The sequence below is a fragment of the Lepisosteus oculatus genome, chromosome 7 (assembly GCF_040954835.1).
Source record: "Lepisosteus oculatus isolate fLepOcu1 chromosome 7, fLepOcu1.hap2, whole genome shotgun sequence".
Classification (NCBI taxonomy): domain Eukaryota; kingdom Metazoa; phylum Chordata; class Actinopteri; order Semionotiformes; family Lepisosteidae; genus Lepisosteus; species Lepisosteus oculatus.
This window is the reverse complement of record NC_090702.1, coordinates 1,854,898-1,874,604: the sequence shown is the minus strand read 5'-3', so window position 1 is coordinate 1,874,604 and position 19,707 is coordinate 1,854,898. Positions and strand designations below refer to the sequence as shown.

The 19,707-nt window shown below is 53.8% G+C and overlaps 1 protein-coding gene across 2 annotated transcripts in view; it reads left to right on the top strand.

Moving 5' to 3' along the window:
• Nucleotides 1–11,144, top strand: part of ppp1r12c (protein phosphatase 1, regulatory subunit 12C) — a 22,954-nt gene extending 11,810 nt beyond the window's left edge. Inside the window, exons 16-22 of one of the 2 annotated variants that reach the window (XR_011189977.1) lie at nucleotides 409–464; nucleotides 3,413–3,467; nucleotides 3,768–3,872; nucleotides 5,765–5,815; nucleotides 5,916–5,966; nucleotides 7,458–9,431; nucleotides 9,497–11,144. Coding sequence is in view for 1 of the 2 variants with exons in the window: in XM_069191791.1 (XP_069047892.1) it covers nucleotides 409–464; nucleotides 3,413–3,467; nucleotides 3,768–3,872; nucleotides 5,765–5,815; nucleotides 5,916–5,966; nucleotides 7,458–7,544 (405 nt within the window). In the remaining variant the exon portion in view is untranslated. Of the gene's footprint in view, nucleotides 1–408; nucleotides 465–3,412; nucleotides 3,468–3,767; nucleotides 3,873–5,764; nucleotides 5,816–5,915; nucleotides 5,967–7,457 lie in introns of both variants that reach the window. The other variant, XM_069191791.1, reaches the window with a different exon arrangement.
• Nucleotides 11,145–19,707: the final 8,563 nt, after the last annotated feature.

Below are 19,707 nucleotides of genomic sequence, written 5' to 3'. Positions count from 1 at the left end.
AGACACAGAGACACAGAGACAGAGAGACAGAGAGACACAGAGACACAGAGACACAGAGACACAGAGACACAGAGACACAGAGACACAGAGACACAGAGACACAGAGACACAGAGACACAGAGACACAGAGACACAGAGAGACACAGAGAGACACAGAGAGACACAGAGAGACACAGAGAGAGACAGAGACACACAGAGAGACAGAGACAGGCCGCCCTGGGAACGTCCTTAATCTCCGAGCGCGCGTCGTTTCCCACGGCCCGAAAGGTGCCGTTGCGAACCGCTGAAAGGCCCGGGCTGCGTTTTTTTCCTGTCCCCCGGCCCGACGTCGGCCCCGCGGGCCGGGCTGCCCTGCCCCTGTTTGGCCGAGGGGGGCCGGCTCTCACCCTGTCCCACGTGTCTCTGCAGAACGACGACAGCGACGGTCTGGAGGACAGCCTGTCTGACGGCTCCACGGCGCCCAGGTAACGGCCCGCTCCTTCTCTGACCGGCGATCGACAGGTTAAATTCATGGGACGGCGTGGAGAAATAGCAAAATAGCAAGCGTCCCGCGCGGAGCACAAAATCGCGAGCTTTGTGAAAGTGCTTCAGTTTGTACCTCTGTGGCTCGGGACCCGCGCCTGTGGCTGGGAGGTTGCGGGTTCGAATCCCGCGGCCCAGCAGAGGAATCCTACTCCGTGGGGCCCCCTGAGCGAGGCCCTTCACCCCAGCTGCTCCAGGGGCGCCGTATAAATGGCCAACCCTGCCCTCTGACCCCCAGCTTCTCTCTCCCTGTCTGTGTGTCTCCTGGAGAGCAGGCTGGGGTCTGAGAGAAGACACATTGTATGTGGCCGATAAAGCGATCTGATCCATCTTATCGTAAGTCTCCATGCTGGTCTCTCCACTGGCCAGAGGGGGGAGTTAGTGGGAACTGTGAGGTGAGGCGGCCCTTCCTGCTCACTCGTCCCTGCACTGGCTGAGGCGCTGTGATGGACGAGTGGACAAGGACAGGCTGTGCAGCGGACGTGTCGCCGCAGGAGTGTTCCCAGGTGACCTGCAGTCAGAGTTAACGAGCAGTACGTGTCAGTGAGGCCGCCTGGCGGTGGAGAGCGATACTTCTGCTGGAGGAGAAGAGCCGATTCACAGGCCTGCTTGACCACAGAGTCAGAGGCCCGCCTCACCCCACCGGAGCTCTCGCTGGTTCTGAATCACAGGCCCGCCTCACCCCACCGGAGCTCTCGCTGGTTCTGAATCGCTGAGCCCGGCACGGCGCGGACCTGGAAATTTAGTCCTGTAGACAAAGACTAGCGAGCGCCATCCGTTTCGGAGGGATCGGTTTAGCGTTTAGCGTTGAGCCGGTGTGTGGTGGAGGAGAAAATAAGTGTGAAGTCGACTGTACGAGCGCCCCCGCTGCTCAGAGGAGCGGAGAGCAGGAAACGGATCCGCCCAGTTTGTGCTGTCGCGTTGTACGATGTGCGATGGGGCTCGTGCCCTTTGTGCAGGTGAAACGCTGTTGTACGATGTGCGATGGGGGTTGTGCTCTTTGTGCAGGTGAAACGCTGTTGTACGATGTGCGATGGGTGTCGTGCTCTTTGTGCAGGTGAAACGCTGTTGTACGATGTGCGATGGGGCTCGTGCTCTTTGTGCAGGTGAGACGCTGTTATACGATGTGCGATGGGGGTCGTGCTCTTTGTGCAGGTGAATCTCTGTTGTACGATGTGCGATGGGGCTCGTGCCCTTTGTGCAGGTGAAACGCTGTTGTACGATGTGCGATGGGGGTTGTGCTCTTTGTGCAGGTGAAACGCTGTTGTACGATGTGCGATGGGGGTTGTGCTCTTTGTGCAGGTGAAACGCTGTTGTACGATGTGCGATGGGGCTCGTGCTCTTTGTGCAGGTGAAACGCTGTTGTACGATGTGCGATGGGGCTCGTGCCCTTTGTGCAGGTGAAACGCTGTTGTACGATGTGCGATGGGGCTCGTGCTCTTTGTGCAGGTGAAACGCTGTTGTACGATGTGCGATGGGGCTCGTGCTCTTTGTGCAGGTGAAACGCTGTTGTACGATGTGCGATGGGGCTCGTGCCCTTTGTGCAGGTGAAACGCTGTTGTACGATGTGCGATGGGGGTTGTGCTCTTTGTGCAGGTGAAACGCTGTTGTACGATGTGCGATGGGGCTCGTGCTCTTTGTGCAGGTGAAACGCTGTTGTACGATGTGCGATGGGGCTCGTGCTCTTTGTGCAGGTGAAACGCTGTTGTACGATGTGCGATGGGGCTCGTGCCCTTTGTGCAGGTGAAACGCTGTTGTACGATGTGCGATGGGGGTTGTGCTCTTTGTGCAGGTGAAACGCTGTTGTACGATGTGCGATGGGGCTCGTGCTCTTTGTGCAGGTGAAACGCTGTTGTACGATGTGCGATGGGGCTCGTGCTCTTTGTGCAGGTGAAACGCTGTTGTACGATGTGCGATGGGGCTCGTGCCCTTTGTGCAGGTGAAACGCTGTTGTACGATGTGCGATGGGGGTTGTGCTCTTTGTGCAGGTGAAACGCTGTTGTACGATGTGCGATGGGGCTCGTGCTCTTTGTGCAGGTGAAACGCTGTTGTACGATGTGCGATGGGGCTCGTGCTCTTTGTGCAGGTGAAACGCTGTTGTACGATGTGCGATGGGGCTCGTGCTCTTTGTGCAGGTGAAACGCTGTTGTACGATGTGCGATGGGGCTCGTGCTCTTTGTGCAGGTGAAACGCTGTTGTACGATGTGCGATGGGGCTCGTGCCCTTTGTGCAGGTGAAACGCTGTTGTACGATGTGCGATGGGGGTTGTGCTCTTTGTGCAGGTGAAACGCTGTTGTACGATGTGCGATGGGGCTCGTGCTCTTTGTGCAGGTGAAACGCTGTTGTACGATGTGCGATGGGGCTCGTGCTCTTTGTGCAGGTGAAACGCTGTTGTACGATGTGCGATGGGGCTCGTGCCCTTTGTGCAGGTGAAACGCTGTTGTACGATGTGCGATGGGGCTCGTGCTCTTTGTGCAGGTGAAACGCTGTTGTACGATGTGCGATGGGGCTCGTGCTCTTTGTGCAGGTGAAACGCTGTTGTACGATGTGCGATGGGGCTCGTGCCCTTTGTGCAGGTGAAACGCTGTTGTACGATGTGCGATGGGGCTCGTGCTCTTTGTGCAGGTGAAACGCTGTTGTACGATGTGCGATGGGGCTCGTGCCCTTTGTGCAGGTGAAACGCTGTTGTACGATGTGCGATGGGGGTTGTGCTCTTTGTGCAGGTGAAACGCTGTTGTACGATGTGCGATGGGGCTCGTGCTCTTTGTGCGGGTGAGACACTGGACCGGTCGCTGTTGGCCAGAGAGGACTGGACGCTTGCGGCTGTTGTGTCGTGCCTCTTTGGTGACCAGTACAGTTTTATCGTCTGTGTTTTGTTTTTGTCTTCCAGTGAGTCTGCAGTCACCAATGACCACAATCGGCCTTCCTCCCCCGACTACAAGATGGTACGTTTTCCTCTGTGACCAATGTCTGGATTTCTCTCTCTCTCTCAGTGCAGTGTTAATGTACTGGAGTGTCCAGTCAGTGTGTCTGTATTAACCCCTCTCTCTCTCAGTGCAGTGTTAATGTACTGGAGTGTCCAGTCAGTGTGTCTGTATGAACCCCTCTCTCTCTCTCAGTGCAGTGTTAATGTACTGGAGTGTCCAGTCAGTGTGTCTGTATGAACCCCTCTCTCTCTCTCAGTGCAGTGTTAATGTACTGGAGTGTCCAGTCAGTGTGTCTGTATTAACCCCTCTCTCTCTCAGTTGTACAAGACAGTATTAGAGGAGAACGAGAGACTGAAAGAGAAGCTACAGGAGGCTGAACTCCTGCTGATTCAGAACAAAGTGGAGCTGGAGAGACAACGACAGGTGTGTATTGTGCTTCGGGGCTGTCCTGCTCTGCTCTCCTCTGCGCAGTCCTCTGCTCTGCTCTGCGCAGTCTTCTGCTCTGCTCTGCTCTGCTCTGCGCAGTCTTCTGCTCTGCTCTGCGCAGTCTTCTGCTCTGCTCTGCGCAGTCTTCTGCTCTGCTCTGCGCAGTCCTCTGCTCTGCTCTGCTCTGCGCAGTCTTCTGCTCTGCGCAGTCTTCTGCTCTGCGCTCTCCTCTGCGCAGTCCTCTACACTGCCCTGTGCTGTCCAGTTCTGTTCTTTGCCCTGTGCTGTGCTGACTCTGTGCCGCCCTGTTCTTTGCCCTGTGTCGTGCTGACTCTGTGCTGCCCTGTTTCGTGCTGACTCTGTGCTGCCCTGTTCTTTGCCCTGTGTCGTGCTGACTCTGTGCCGCCCTGTGTCGTGCTGACTCTGTGCCGCCCTGTGTCGTGCTGACTCTGTGCCGCCCTGTTCTTTGCCCTGTGCTGACTCTGTGCCGCCCTGTGCCGTGCTGACTCTGTGCCGTGCTGACTCTGTGCTGCCCTGTTCTTTGCCCTGTGTCGTGCTGACTCTGTGCCGCCCTGTTCTTTGCCCTATGCTGACTCTGTGCCGCCCTGTGTCGTGCTGACTCTGTGCCGCCCTGTTCTTTGCCCTGTGCTGACTCTGTGCCGCCCTGTTCTTTGCCCTGTGCTGTGCTGACTCTGTGCTGCCCTGTGTCGTGCTGACTCTGTGCCGCCCTGTTCTTTGCCCTGTGCCGTGCTGACTCTGTGCCGCCCTGTTCTTTGCCCTGTGCTGACTCTGTGCCGCCCTGTTCTTTGCCCTGTGCTGTGCTGACTCTGTGCTGCCCTGTGTCGTGCTGACTCTGTGCCGCCCTGTTCTTTGCCCTGTGCTGACTCTGTGCTGCCCTGTTCTTTGCCCTGTGCTGACTCTGTGCTGCCCTGTGTCGTGCTGACTCTGTGCTGCCCTGTTCTTTGCCCAATGCTGACTCTGTGCCGCCCTGTGCCGTGCTGACTCTGTGCTGTGCTGACTCTGTGCTGCCCTGTTCTTTGCCCTGTGTCGTGCTGACTCTGTGCCGCCCTGTTCTTTGCCCTATGCTGACTCTGTGCCGCCCTGTGTCGTGCTGACTCTGTGCCGCCCTGTTCTTTGCCCTGTGCCGTGCTGACTCTGTGCCGCCCTGTTCTTTGCCCTGTGCCGTGCTGACTCTGTGCTGCCCTGTTCTTTGCCCTGTGCCGTGCTGACTCTGTGCCGCCCTGTTCTTTGCCCTGTGCTGACTCTGTGCCGCCCTGTTCTTTGCCCTGTGCTGTGCTGACTCTGTGCTGCCCTGTGTCGTGCTGACTCTGTGCCGCCCTGTTCTTTGCCCTGTGCTGACTCTGTGCTGCCCTGTTCTTTGCCCTATGCTGACTCTGTGCCGCCCTGTTCTTTGCCCTGTGCTGACTCTGTGCTGACTCTGTGCTGCCCTGTGTCGTGCTGACTCTGTGCTGCCCTGTTCTTTGCCCAATGCTGACTCTGTGCCGCCCTGTGCCGTGCTGACTCTGTGCTGTGCTGACTCTGTGCTGCCCTGTTCTTTGCCCTGTGCCGTGCTGACTCTGTGCCGCCCTGTTCTTTGCCCTGTGCTGACTCTGTGCCGCCCTGTTCTTTGCCCTGTGCTGTGCTGACTCTGTGCTGCCCTGTGTCGTGCTGACTCTGTGCCGCCCTGTTCTTTGCCCTGTGCTGACTCTGTGCTGCCCTGTTCTTTGCCCTGTGCTGACTCTGTGCTGCCCTGTGTCGTGCTGACTCTGTGCTGCCCTGTTCTTTGCCCTATGCTGACTCTGTGCCGCCCTGTTCTTTGCCCTGTGCTGACTCTGTGCCGTGCTGACTCTGTGCCGTGCTGACTCTGCTCTCCGCTGACTGTGTTTCAGAGCCACGAGCGCAATGCCGGGAGACCCGCGCTGCTGGAGCTGGAGAGATTCGTGAGTCTCCCCGATCTCCGCCTCCTCTCCCCCCCCCCCTGTCCCCCCTGTCCCCCGCCCTGGGGGCCTGACCCGCCTGACTGTGCCGGTTCTCTTCCAGGAGCGCAGAGCTCTGGAGAAGCGCGCACTGGAGCTGGAGGACGAGCTGAAGGTAGGGGCCCTGTGGCTGGGGCTGCTCCTGTCTCAGTCTGTTGCCTTTACCCCAGGCTGGCGATCTCCGCCTGTCCTCCTGTCTGCCTCTACCCCTGCCTCTCCCTCTTCACTGCCTTTACCTCTGCCTCTCTCTGTGTTCTCTCCCTCTCTCTCTCCTTCCTCTGCCTCTGTGTCTCCCAGATTCAGTTTGCCCCTCTCTCTCTCTCTGTTCTCTTCCTCTCCTCTCCTCTCCCAGATTCAGTTTGTCCATCTCTCTCTCTCTGGGTTCTCTCCTCTCCTCTTCCAGATTCAGTTTGTCCATCTCTCTCTCTCTGTTCTCTTCCTCTCCTCTCCCAGATTCAGTTTGCCCATCTCTCTCTCTCTGTTCTCTTCCTCTCCTCTCCCAGATTCAGTTTGTCCATCTCTCTCTCTCTGGGTTCTCTCCTCTCCTCTCCCAGATTCAGTTTGCCCATCTCTCTCTCTCTGTTCTCTTCCTCTCCTCTCCCAGATTCAGTTTGCCCATCTCTCTCTCTCTCTGTTCTCTTCCTCTCCTTTCTCTGTGTTCTCTCCTCTCCTCTCCTCTCCCAGATTCAGTTTGCCCATCTCTCTCTCTCTCTCTGTTCTCTTCCTCTCCTTTCTCTGTGTTCTCTCCTCTCCTCTCCTCTCCTCTCCCAGATTCAGCTTGCCCGTCTCTCTCTCTCTCTCTGTGTTCTCTCCTCTCCTCTCCTCTCCCAGATTCAGTTTGCCCATCTCTCTCTCTCTGTTCTCTTCCTCTCCTCTCCCAGATTCAGTTTGTCCATCTCTCTCTCTCTGGGTTCTCTCCTCTCCTCTCCCAGATTCAGTTTGCCCATCTCTCTCTCTCTGTTCTCTTCCTCTCCTCTCCCAGATTCAGTTTGCCCATCTCTCTCTCTCTCTGTTCTCTTCCTCTCCTTTCTCTGTGTTCTCTCCTCTCCTCTCCTCTCCCAGATTCAGTTTGCCCATCTCTCTCTCTCTCTCTGTTCTCTTCCTCTCCTTTCTCTGTGTTCTCTCCTCTCCTCTCCTCTCCTCTCCCAGATTCAGCTTGCCCGTCTCTCTCTCTCTCTCTGTGTTCTCTCCTCTCCTCTCCTCTCCCAGATTCAGCTTGCCCGTCTCTCTCTCTCTCTGTGTTCTCTCCTCTCCTCTCCCAGATTGTTTGCCCATCTCTCTCTCTCTCTGTTCTCTTCCTCTCCTTTCTCTGTGTTCTCTTCCTCTCCTCTCCTCTCCCAGATTCAGCTTGCCCGTCTCTCTCTCTCTCTGTGTTCTCTTCCTCTCCTTTCTCTGTGTTCTCTTCCTCTCCTCTCCTCTCCCAGATTCAGCTTGCCCGTCTCTCTCTCTCTCTCTCTGTGTTCTCTTCCTCTCCTTTCTCTGTGTTCTCTTCCTCTCCTCTCCTCTCCCAGATTCAGCTTGCCCGTCTCTCTCTCTCTCTCTCTGTGTTCTCTTCCTCTCCTCTCCTCTCCCAGATTCAGTTTGCCCGTCTCTCTCTCTCTCTCAGGTCCTGTCCGACCTCAGGGCCGATAACCAGCGTCTGAAGGACGAGAACGCCGCGCTCATCCGCGTCATCAGCCGGCTGTCCAAATAGAGGAGGGGAGGGGGGGCGAGGACAGGACACTCCCAGCAGCCCCTCCCCCGAGCCGCCGCCAGTCCCAGCACCCCTTGCAGCTGTGTTGCCGAGAGCCGGACGTGCTGGGGATGGAGGATCGTTTTTCTTAATGTCGTCCCTTTTGCCAATAGTTCTGTTTCTTTCGCTTTGTTTTGTTTTGGTTTTTTTTTGCCATCGTCGTCGCTGCGTTCCTCTGTCTTCCGTGCGAGGCGAACGGGAGGAAGGAGGGAAAAAAAAAAAGAAAGAAGTGCGTCTCCCAGCGGCGTTCTGTATCTTGGGGAGGAGAGGTGGGGGGAGACGACCTCCGTCGGGCAGGGAATGCTGGGAGATGTAGTTTTTTTTTTAATCGCCATGGACTGCCTCGAGAATGGATGTACTTGAAAACAAAAACCGCACCTCCCACGATGCCCCTCTTTGACCCCCGCCCCCGCCCTGGGCCCCCCCCCCCACCACGGTCCGGCGCTCTCTGAGACCCCGCTGTGTTTCGGGGCGCGAGCTCGCGCGTGTGTGCAGGGGGGGCGGGGCTCTCCGCCGGTGGACCCAGGGGGTGGGGGCGGAGAGGGGGGGGGCGACGGGGATCCGCCCCTGGCTCCCGCGCGGCCCGCGAGGCCCGACGGGTCTGGGAGTGGGAGTCCGGGCCGGTCGCCCCGCACGCGCCCCAGAGGCAGGGGGAGGGAGGGGGGCAGGGACCCCGGTTGTGAGCTGCGGCGCCCCCTCTCGTACGAAGCCCGTGTCTCCCGCTCGGAAACTCGGGAAGGAGACGGTGTCGCCCGCGGCGATCGGCCACGTCACGCACGCACGCACGCACGCGGGGCGCGGGGGCTCACGGTGTTTCAGCTTCTGCTACGGACCGCGCGACGGCCGCGCGTCGAAGTCGCAGCAGGTTTTGCACTTTTTTTTTTTATAAACCCGCCACCCGATTTTCGCGTTTCTTCGCCTTGTTTCGTCCAGGTGGGTTCGCCTCGGCTTGTCGAACTACGTTTCCCATGAGCCCCTTCGTTGTGAGAGACCAAAGCATGCTGGGGTTTGTAGTTTTGTCGTGTCGTTTTTTTTTTAAATCATTTTTTTTACCCCTCTTCCCAGCCAGTTCTGAGTGAGGGAACGCAGCCTGGTTACGTCGAGCGCTCGTTACGTTATTTTATATTATTTTATGCATATTTTGTGACTATTGTTTAATTTAAGAGGCAATGTTGTTCTGCTTTTTATACAAATTTCTTTTTTTTTTTGTGTACCACTGGTCAAAAAGTTGCCAAAATGAAAGACTTTATTGCTCTTGTGATGGCGACGGATTTTATTGTCCTTATCGCTTTATTTTAATGGTTTTGTTTTTACTTTCCAGAATTTTAACGCGTCTCCTCTTCGCCCGTTTTCAGCGCAGCAGTATTCTTTGTGAGGGTCGGTCGGGTTTGGGGGTCTCGCGGCCCCACGGGGGGGTTGTAGGGGTGGGAAGAGGGTGACAGGTTTTACCAGGAGACCCCGGCTACTCAAGAATGTGAACTTTTTTGTTGTTGTTGTTGTTGGTTTCCCAAGAGTCTGTGCGTTTGGGGGGGAAGACAGACGATCCTTTATTTTTTTGGTATGTTTGTGTAAAAGCTCTCGATCTCCTCCAGGGTCATTCTGAGGCCGTTTACTATGAACTAGAGGTGAGGTTCAGAGACGCCCCTGAGCTCTGACACTCACAGAGCAGTTCATGCCCGTGCTGGCCGCCCTGTCTGTGTGTGAACAGTGATCCTGAGATGAGCTGAGTGTGGACTGAGGTTCAGAGACGCCCCTGAGCTCTGACACTCACAGAGCAGTTCATGCCCGTGCTGGCCGCCCTGTCTGTGTGAGAGGAGTGATCCTGAGATGAGCTGAGTGTGGACTGAGGTTCAGAAATGCCCCTGTCACTGTGTGTGAACAGTGATCCTGAGATGAGCTGAGTGTGGACTGAGGTTCAGAGACGCCCCTGAGCTCTGACACTCACAGAGCAGTTCATGCCCGTGCTGGCTGCCCTGTCTGTGTGTGAACAGTGATCCTGAGATGAGCTGAGTGTGGACTGAGGTTCAGAGACGCCCCTGAGCTCTGACACTCACAGAGCAGTTCATGCCCGTGCTGGCTGCCCTGTCTGTGTGTGAACAGTGATCCTGAGATGAGCTGAGTGTGGACTGAGGTTCAGAGACGCCCCTGAGCTCTGACACTCACAGAGCAGTTCATGCCTGTGCTGGCCATCCTGTCTGTGTGTGAGCAGTGATCCTGAGATGAGCTGAGTGTGGACTGAGGTTCAGAGACGCCCCTGAGCTCTGACACTCACAGAGCAGTTCATGCCCGTGCTGGCTGCCCTGTCTGTGTGTGAGGAGTGATCCTGAGATGAGCTGAGTGTGGACTGAGGTTCAGAGACGCCCCTGGGCTCTGACACTCACAGAGCAGTTCATGCCCGTGCTGGCCGCCCTGTCTGTGTGTGAACAGTGATCCTGAGATGAGCTGAGTGTGGACTGAGGTTCAGAGACGCCCCTGAGCTCTGACACAGAGCAGTTCATGCCCGTGCTGGCTGCCCTGTCTGTGTGTGAACAGTGATCCTGAGATGAGCTGAGTGTGGACTGAGGTTCAGAGACGCCCCTGAGCTCTGACACAGAGCAGTTCATGCCTGTGCTGGCCGCCCTGTCTGTGTGTGAGGAGTGATCCTGAGATGAGCTGAGTGTGGACTGAGGTTCAGAGACGCCCCTGTCATGTGTGTGTGTGTGTGTGTGTGTGTGGCGCCCAAACTGTGACACACTCTTCATCTGCTCAGTCCCTCCTCTGCCCTTCATCCTGCCTGTGGGGAGAGGAGAGGGGGATTATTTATTTCTGAGCTAGAGAATCCTTGTGGGGAAAAACAGCGAAAGAGGGCGGAGATGGCAGGTCTCAGAACCGTATAATTGTGAATTTAGGAGAAAGCAGAGCAGGTATTTCTGGAGGTATTGTCATCGGGTGCCCCCCCAACTTGCCAGCTAATTTCCCACAATCCTTTTGTGGCTTTCCTGTGGTTGGGAATGCTGGGAGCTGTAGTTCTTTAAGTGGGTGCCTTTTTGTTTTTCGCCGTTACATACGTCGAGAAAATGAAACCACTGCAGCTCCCATCTGCCCACCGTTAGCTCAAGACCGACTTTTCGGGTAATTTATTTCTTTTGCCACTGTGAGTCAGGATGTGTTGGGTCCGACACTTCCAATCATTACAGAATTAACCTTGTCTCAAAGGTATGCTGGGATTTGTAGTTTTTCAAGGAGCACAGCACAATTTCCTTTGCACATGACTCAGTGATTGCCAATACCAATGTACTAGCTCAATGTCTGAATGTTCAATCGTGTTTTTAAAATAGTTTTATGAGATGAAGTATTTTGTCCATACGACTGTTTACAAAAGCAATGGCCTTGTTGTATTTGTCACTGTATTTTTTTAAATAGCAGTTTAAAGTTGAATTCTAAAAACTACATTTCCCAGTTGGCCATGCCTCAGTCAGGCCATGCAGACAGCAAGTGCTCGTGGGACTTGCAGTTCAATTTGTTACTGTATAAAATGTGTCAAATGGGATTTGTATATATAAATAAAATTGGTGTACTCAATGGGGTATTATTATTATTATGATTATGATTATTATAAGGAACGTGATCAGTGAAGGTAAATGAGATAATATGTCCCTTCTGTTTTCATTGATGGCGCCTGTGCTTGGTTCTGTCTGTCTGCCTGCCTGCCTTATACGGCGCCCCTGGAGCAGCTGGGGTGAAGGGCCTCGCTCAGGGGGGCCCCCACGGAGTAGGATTCCTCTGCTGGGCCGCGGGATTCGAACCGGCAACCTCCCGGCCACAGGCGCAGGTCCTTAAGCCACAGAGCCACCACACACCTCAGGATATACTAATTTGTTCATATCCTTTTTCTAATTGGCGTGCGTTTGGGCTTCCACTGGTAGCTGAAAGAATTTCCTGGCTGTTATTTCGCGACACGAGGGACTGTGAATTGACAAAGACCCGAGGCGCTCATCTGAATCCGATCGCTGTCGTCAGCGGGCTTGGGGAACGAGAAATACTCGTGCTCCTATGTGGTCACGGGCAAAGACTCGCCGGCTCTGATTTCAGGATTGCAGGGGGCCAGTTGGCACAGAGGGCAGACTGGAGAAGAACGAAGCCGCACTGAATGCCCAGAAGGAGACAGATTGTATCACTGTTAATTACAGGAGTGCAGCAGCCTGTTCTTAGTAACCTGGGGAATTTGCAGACTGCCAAAATATATCCGAGGTCATTATCAGATTACAGCTTTAGTCAGGCGCTGTAGTCTGCATGAATATGTACTGAGGGACTGTGGAAGTGGACTACTTAGTCATCTGGGCTCGTTAGTGTGAAGAGGTGTCTACAGCACACAGACACACTGCAGGACAGCAGTACAGTGATTGATACTCTGGGCTCGTTAGTGTGAAGAGGTGTCTACAGCACACAGACACACTGCAGGACAGCAGTACAGGGATTAATACTCTGGGCTCGTTAGTGTGGAGACGTGTCTACAGCACACAGACACGCTGCAGGACAGCAGTACAGTGATTAATACTCTGGGCTCGTTAGTGTGGAGAGGTGGCTACAGCACACAGACACGCTGCAGGACAGCAGTAAAGTGATTAATACTCTGGGCTCGTTAGTGAGAAGACGTGTCTACAGCACACAGACACGCTGCAGGACAGCAGTACAGTGATTAATACTCTGGGCTCGTTAGTGTGAAGACGTGTCTACAGCACACAGACACGCTGCAGGACAGCAGTACAGTGATTAATACTCTGGGCTCGTTAGTGTGGAGACGTGTCTACAGCACACAGACACACTGCAGGACAGCAGTACAGTGATTAATACTCTGGGCTCGTTAGTGTGGAGACGTGTCTACAGCACACAGACACGCTGCAGGACAGGAGTACAGTGATTAATACTCTGGGCTCGTTAGTGTGAAGACGTGTCTACAGCACACAGACACACTGCAGAACAGCAGTACAGTGATTAATACTCTGGGCTCGTTAGTGTGGAGAAGTGTCTACAGCACACAGAGACGCTGCAGGACAGCAGTACAGTGATTAATACTCTGGGCTCGTTAGTGTGAAGACGTGTCTACAGCACATAGATGCTGCAGGACAGCAGTACAGTGATTAATACTCTGGGCTCGTTAGTGTGGAGAGGTGGCTACAGCACACAGACACGCTGCAGGACAGCAGTACAGTGATTAATACTCTGGGCTCGTTAGTGTGAAGACGTGTCTACAGCACACAGACGCTGCAGGACAGCAGTACAGTGATTAATACTCTGGGCTCAGTTGTGTGGAGACGTGTCTACAGCACACAGACACACTGCAGGACAGCAGTACAGTGATTAATACTCTGGGCTCGTTAGTGTGAAGAGGTGGCTACAGCACACAGACACTGCAGGACAGCAGTACAGTGATTAATACTCTGGGCTCGTTAGTGTGGAGACGTGTCTACAGCACACAGACACGCTGCAGGACAGCAGTACAGTGATTAATACTCTGGGCTCGTTAGTGTGAAGACATGTCTACAGCACACAGACACACTGCAGGACAGCAGTACAGTGATTAATACTCTGGGCTCGTTAGTGTGAAGACGTGTCTACAGCACACAGACACGCTGCAGGACAGCAGTACAGTGATTGATACTCTGGGCTCGTTAGTGTGAAGAGGTGTCTACAGCACACAGACACACTGCAGGACAGCAGTACAGGGATTAATACTCTGGGCTCGTTAGTGTGGAGACGTGTCTACAGCACACAGACACGCTGCAGGACAGCAGTACAGTGATTAATACTCTGGGCTCGTTAGTGTGGAGAGGTGGCTACAGCACACAGACACGCTGCAGGACAGCAGTAAAGTGATTAATACTCTGGGCTCGTTAGGTAGAAGACGTGTCTACAGCACACAGACACGCTGCAGGACAGCAGTACAGTGATTAATACTCTGGGCTCGTTAGTGTGAAGACGTGTCTACAGCACACAGACACGCTGCAGGACAGCAGTACAGTGATTAATACTCTGGGCTCGTTAGTGTGGAGACGTGTCTACAGCACACAGACACACTGCAGGACAGCAGTACAGTGATTAATACTCTGGGCTCGTTAGTGTGGAGACGTGTCTACAGCACACAGACACGCTGCAGGACAGGAGTACAGTGATTAATACTCTGGGCTCGTTAGTGTGAAGACGTGTCTACAGCACACAGACACACTGCAGAACAGCAGTACAGTGATTAATACTCTGGGCTCGTTAGTGTGGAGAAGTGTCTACAGCACACAGAGACGCTGCAGGACAGCAGTACAGTGATTAATACTCTGGGCTCGTTAGTGTGAAGACGTGTCTACAGCACATAGATGCTGCAGGACAGCAGTACAGTGATTAATACTCTGGGCTCGTTAGTGTGGAGAGGTGGCTACAGCACACAGACACGCTGCAGGACAGCAGTACAGTGATTAATACTCTGGGCTCGTTAGTGTGAAGACGTGTCTACAGCACACAGACGCTGCAGGACAGCAGTACAGTGATTAATACTCTGGGCTCAGTTGTGTGGAGACGTGTCTACAGCACACAGACACACTGCAGGACAGCAGTACAGTGATTAATACTCTGGGCTCGTTAGTGTGAAGAGGTGGCTACAGCACACAGACACTGCAGGACAGCAGTACAGTGATTAATACTCTGGGCTCGTTAGTGTGGAGACGTGTCTACAGCACACAGACACGCTGCAGGACAGCAGTACAGTGATTAATACTCTGGGCTCGTTAGTGTGAAGACATGTCTACAGCACACAGACACACTGCAGGACAGCAGTACAGTGATTAATACTCTGGGCTCGTTAGTGTGAAGACGTGTCTACAGCACACAGACACGCTGCAGGACAGCAGTACAGTGATTGATACTCTGGGCTCGTTAGTGTGAAGAGGTGTCTACAGCACACAGACACACTGCAGGACAGCAGTACAGGGATTAATACTCTGGGCTCGTTAGTGTGGAGACGTGTCTACAGCACACAGACACGCTGCAGGACAGCAGTACAGTGATTAATACTCTGGGCTCGTTAGTGTGGAGAGGTGGCTACAGCACACAGACACGCTGCAGGACAGCAGTAAAGTGATTAATACTCTGGGCTCGTTAGTGAGAAGACGTGTCTACAGCACACAGACACGCTGCAGGACAGCAGTACAGTGATTAATACTCTGGGCTCGTTAGTGTGAAGACGTGTCTACAGCACACAGACACGCTGCAGGACAGCAGTACAGTGATTAATACTCTGGGCTCGTTAGTGTGAAGAGGTGTCTACAGCACACAGACACGCTGCAGGACAGCAGTTCAGTGATTAATACTCTGGGCTCGTTAGTGTGGAGACATGTCTAAAGCACACAGACACGCTGCAGGACAGCAGTACAGTGATTAATACTCTGGGCTCGTTAGTGTGAAGAGGTGTCTACAGCACACAGACACGCTGCAGGACAGCAGTACAGTGATTAATACTCTGGGCTCGTTAGTGTGAAGAGGTGTCTTCAGCACACAGACGCTGCAGGACAGCAGTACAGTGATTAATACCCTGGGCTCGTTAGTGTGAAGACGTGTCTACAGCACACAGACACGCTGCAGGACAGCAGTACAGTGATTAATACCCTGGGCTCGTTAGTGTGAAGACGTGTCTACAGCACACAGACACACTGCAGGACAGCAGTACAGTGATTGATACTCTGGGCTCGTTAGTGTGAAGAGGTGTCTACAGCACACAGACACGCTGCAGGACAGCAGTACAGTGATTAACACTCTGGGCTCGTTAGTGTGAAGACGTGTCTACAGCACACAGACACGCTGCAGGACAGCAGTACAGTGATTAATACCCTGGGCTCGTTAGTGTGAAGACGTGTCTACAGCACACAGACACGCTGCAGGACAGCAGTACAGTGATTAATACTCTGGGCTCGTTAGTGTGAAGAGGTGTCTACAGCACACAGAGACGCTGCAGGACAGCAGTACAGTGATTAATACTCTGGGCTCGTTAGTGTGGAGAGGTGGCTACAGCACACAGACGCTGCAGGACAGCAGTACAGTGATTAATACTCTGGGCTCGTTAGTGTGAAGACGTGTCTACAGCACACAGACACGCTGCAGGACAGCAGTACAGTGATTAATACTCTGGGCTCGTTAGTGTGAAGAGGTGTCTACAGGACACAGAGACGCTGCAGGACAGCAGTACAGTGATTAATACTCTGGGCTCGTTAGTGTGAAGAGGTGTCTACAGCACACAGACGCTGCAGGACAGCAGTACAGTGATTAATACTCTGGGCTCGTTAGTGTGAAGAGGTGTCTACAGCACACAGACACGCTGCAGGACAGCAGTTCAGTGATTAATACTCTGGGCTCGTTAGTGTGGAGACATGTCTAAAGCACACAGACACGCTGCAGGACAGCAGTACAGTGATTAATACTCTGGGCTCGTTAGTGTGAAGAGGTGTCTACAGCACACAGACACGCTGCAGGACAGCAGTACAGTGATTAATACCCTGGGCTCGTTAGTGTGAAGACGTGTCTACAGCACACAGACACGCTGCAGGACAGCAGTACAGTGATTAATACTCTGGGCTCGTTAGTGTGAAGAGGTGTCTACAGCACACAGACACGCTGCAGGACAGCAGTACAGTGATTAATACTCTGGGCTCGTTAGTGTGAAGACATGTCTACAGCACACAGACGCTGCAGGACAGCAGTACAGTGATTAATACTCTGGGCTCGTTAGTGTGAAGAGGTGTCTACAGCACACAGACACACTGCAGGACAGCAGTACAGTGATTAATACTCTGGGCTCGTTAGTGTGAAGAGGTGGCTACAGCACACAGACACGCTGCAGGACAGCAGTACAGTGATTAATTCTCTGGGCTCGTTAGTGTGAAGACCCTGCCTTGTGCCTGTTGCTTGCTGGGATAGACTCCAGCTCCCCTGTGACCCTGAATTGGCAGAAGCAGTTAGAAGGCGGATGGCTGATTTGAGTTCCGTTCTGCGGCTGAGGGGTGAATCCTCCTCAGCCAGATCACAAACACTGCACAGTGTCCGAGTGCAGCCGATCTGAGAGACGGAGCCCTTGTCTGCCCCCACTCTGACCTGCTCTGATCTGTGATTCCTCCCTCAGCTTGTTTCACAATTGCAGCTGAGTGAGCTCCAGCAGGGCTGTGGCCTGGGTATACAGCAGTGGCTCCGATTTCGTAGCGGCATGTCGTGAGACGTGTTTTGTTAACCTGAAATATTAGTTTTCGAGGGCAGTAGGGTCCTGTGATGGACTGGCGCTGGTGTGAGTGTGTGTGTGTCCTGTGATGGACTGGCCCTGGTCTGAGTGTGTGTCTGTGTGTGTCCTGTGATGGACTGGCCCTGGTGTGAGTGTGTGTCTGTGTGTGTCCTGTGATGGACTGGCCCTGGTGTGTGTGTGTGTGTGTGTCCTGTGATGGACTGGCCCTGGTGTGAGTGTGTGTGTGTGTCCTGTGTTGGACTGGCCCTGGTGTGAGTGTGTGTCTGTGTGTGTCCTGTGATGGACTGGCCCTGGTGTGAGTGTGTGTGTGTGTGTGTGTCCTGTGATGGACTGGCCCTGGTGTGAGTGTGTGTGTGTGTGTGTGTCCTGTGATGGACTGGCCCTGGTGTGAGTGTGTGTGTGTCCTGTGATGGACTGGCCCTGGTGTGAGTGTGTGTGTATCCTGTGATGGACTGGCCCTGGTGTGAGTGTGTGTGTGTGTCCTGTGTTGGACTGGCCCTGGTGTGAGTGTGTGTCTGTGTGTGTCCTGTGATGGACTGGCCCTGGTGTGAGTGTGTGTGTGTGTGTGTGTCCTGTGATGGACTGGCCCTGGTGTGAGTGTGTGTGTGTGTCCTGTGATGGACTGGTCCTGGTGTGAGTGTGTGTGTGTCCTGAGATGGACTGGTCCTGGTGTGAGTGTGTGTGTGTGTCCTGAGATAGACTGGCCCTGGTGTGAGTGTGTGTGTGTGTCCTGTGATGGACTGGTCCTGGTGTGAGTGTGTGTGTGTGTCCTGTGATGGACTGGTCCTGGTGTGAGTGTGTGTGTGTGTCCTGTGATGGACTGGTCCTGGTGTGAGTGTGTGTGTGTCCTGTGATGGACTGGCCCTGGTGTGTGTGTGTGTGTCCTGTGATGGACTGGCCCTGGTGTGAGTGTGTCTGTGTGTCCTGTGATGGACTGGCCCTGGTGTGAGTGTGTGTCCTGTGATGGACTGGCCCTGGTGTGTGTGTGTCTGTGTGTCCTGTGATGGACTGGCCCTGGTGTGAGTGTGTCTGTGTGTGTGTGTCCTGTGATGGACTGGCCCTGGTGTGAGTGTGTGTGTGTCCTGTGATGGACTGGTGTCCCATCCAGGCTGTATCCTGCTTTGTGCCCATTGCTTGCTGGGATAGACTCCAGCTCCCCCATGACCATGGACTGGATGACGCAGTTTGTAAATGAATCAATGTGATCAGTTTCGATGATGTCTTAGGTTTCGTTCATAATTCCTTGGAGGTGTGCCGATGGACATGAGCTCACACATCTCCTGCAGCCACAGAGCGCTTGATTCTCTTCAAGCGAAATTCACTGATACTGATACTTCACGCCAGTTCCTGACAAACACGTTCCCAGCCCGGGGCGTGTTCAGGTTCCACCTCCAGCCCGAACGACATCATGCTGGAAGGATATCTGGTCTCGCAGGATTGGAATTGTTCTGGAAAGGTCATGCGCCACACACCCTGAGAGGGCTACATCGGTTTTAATGAATGTGACCGAAGATGGCCTTCGCAAATATAAATCCAGCAAACATTAGAAATACAGTGGAAAATCATTTTCCGGCAGGTGACAGTCGCCCGCTACACAGTAATGGGCCAGTGTTTATATTTTAAAGCTCAAACAACGGGTTTTTTTTTTTTGTAGCGTTGTCTCTTTAAATTCTACAGGTAGTTGGAAATTACATCATCACATGTTGCCACGGTTTTCTTCCTGTAATGAAATTTGGCCGTCTTAAGTAAATAATATCGCCCGAGCAACCTCAACACAGTCTTTCCTTAATTATCTTTGTAGAATGGTTTCTGAGCAATAAAATCTGTCCTCAAACGCGGGTTCTGTTCGCAGGTCCTCCAGGTTATGGGTGCTGTTAGGCACTACAATTCTCTGTGTTTTAAAAACCTCTAGGTCGTTATAGAGTTGATCTCACTGTAATCCAACTTTAAATTATTTCATCACTAAACAGCTTGATAGGCCAGGTCAGGAGGAAGTCACCGGTTTGCCGGTAATGAACAGGGGGGTTTGTGCCCACGAGCGAGCTTGGCGTGTCAGGAGAGTGAGCCATAAAGGTTTAGGATCTTGAGAAGGGAGAAATGAAAGTGGTGCGCTATATTTGAGCTGTAAACCAGTGGTGGGAAATGTGATGGAGTTTGAACTGTAAGAGTATGAGGAAGGTTCGGGATGAGAGAGGGTGAAGTTGCCCCCCCTGTCCTGACTGGAGGAGCTCACCCAGCTGTGTCTGGAGAGAAGCCAGGGTATCGGCTTCAACAACAGGGCTGGGCAGCTTGTTCCCCACCCCCACCCCCCTCTGTGTACAGAAGAGCCTCCTGTCCTGACTGGAGGAGCTCGCCCAGCTGTGTCTGGAGAGAAGCCAGGGTATCGGCTTCAACCACAGGGCTGGGCAGCTTGTTCCCCACCCCCACCACCCTCTGTGTACAGAATAGCCTCCTGTCCTGACTGGAGGAGCTCACCCAGCTGTGTCTAGAGAGAAGCCAGGGTATCGGCTTCAACCACAGGGCTGGGCAGCTTGTTCCCCACCCCCACCACCCTCTGTGTACAGAATAGCCTCCTGTCCTGACTGGAGGAGCTCACCCAGCTGTGTCTGGAGACGCCAGGGTGTCGGCTTCAACCACAGGGCTGGGCAGCTTGTTCCCCACTCCCACCCCCCTCTGTGTAGAGATGTGTCTCCTATTCTCTACTTCAGTCTTGCAAGGGATAAACAAGTGATGTAAAGTATTTTACTTCAAGCGAGTTGTGGGAAAGTCAGTTGACTCTGAACTGTCAGAAAATGAGTAAAGTTCATAACGACGGGGGGTCGCCACACCCCTCGAGATCGCTTGGTCACCAGTGGTTTCGGACTGGAACAA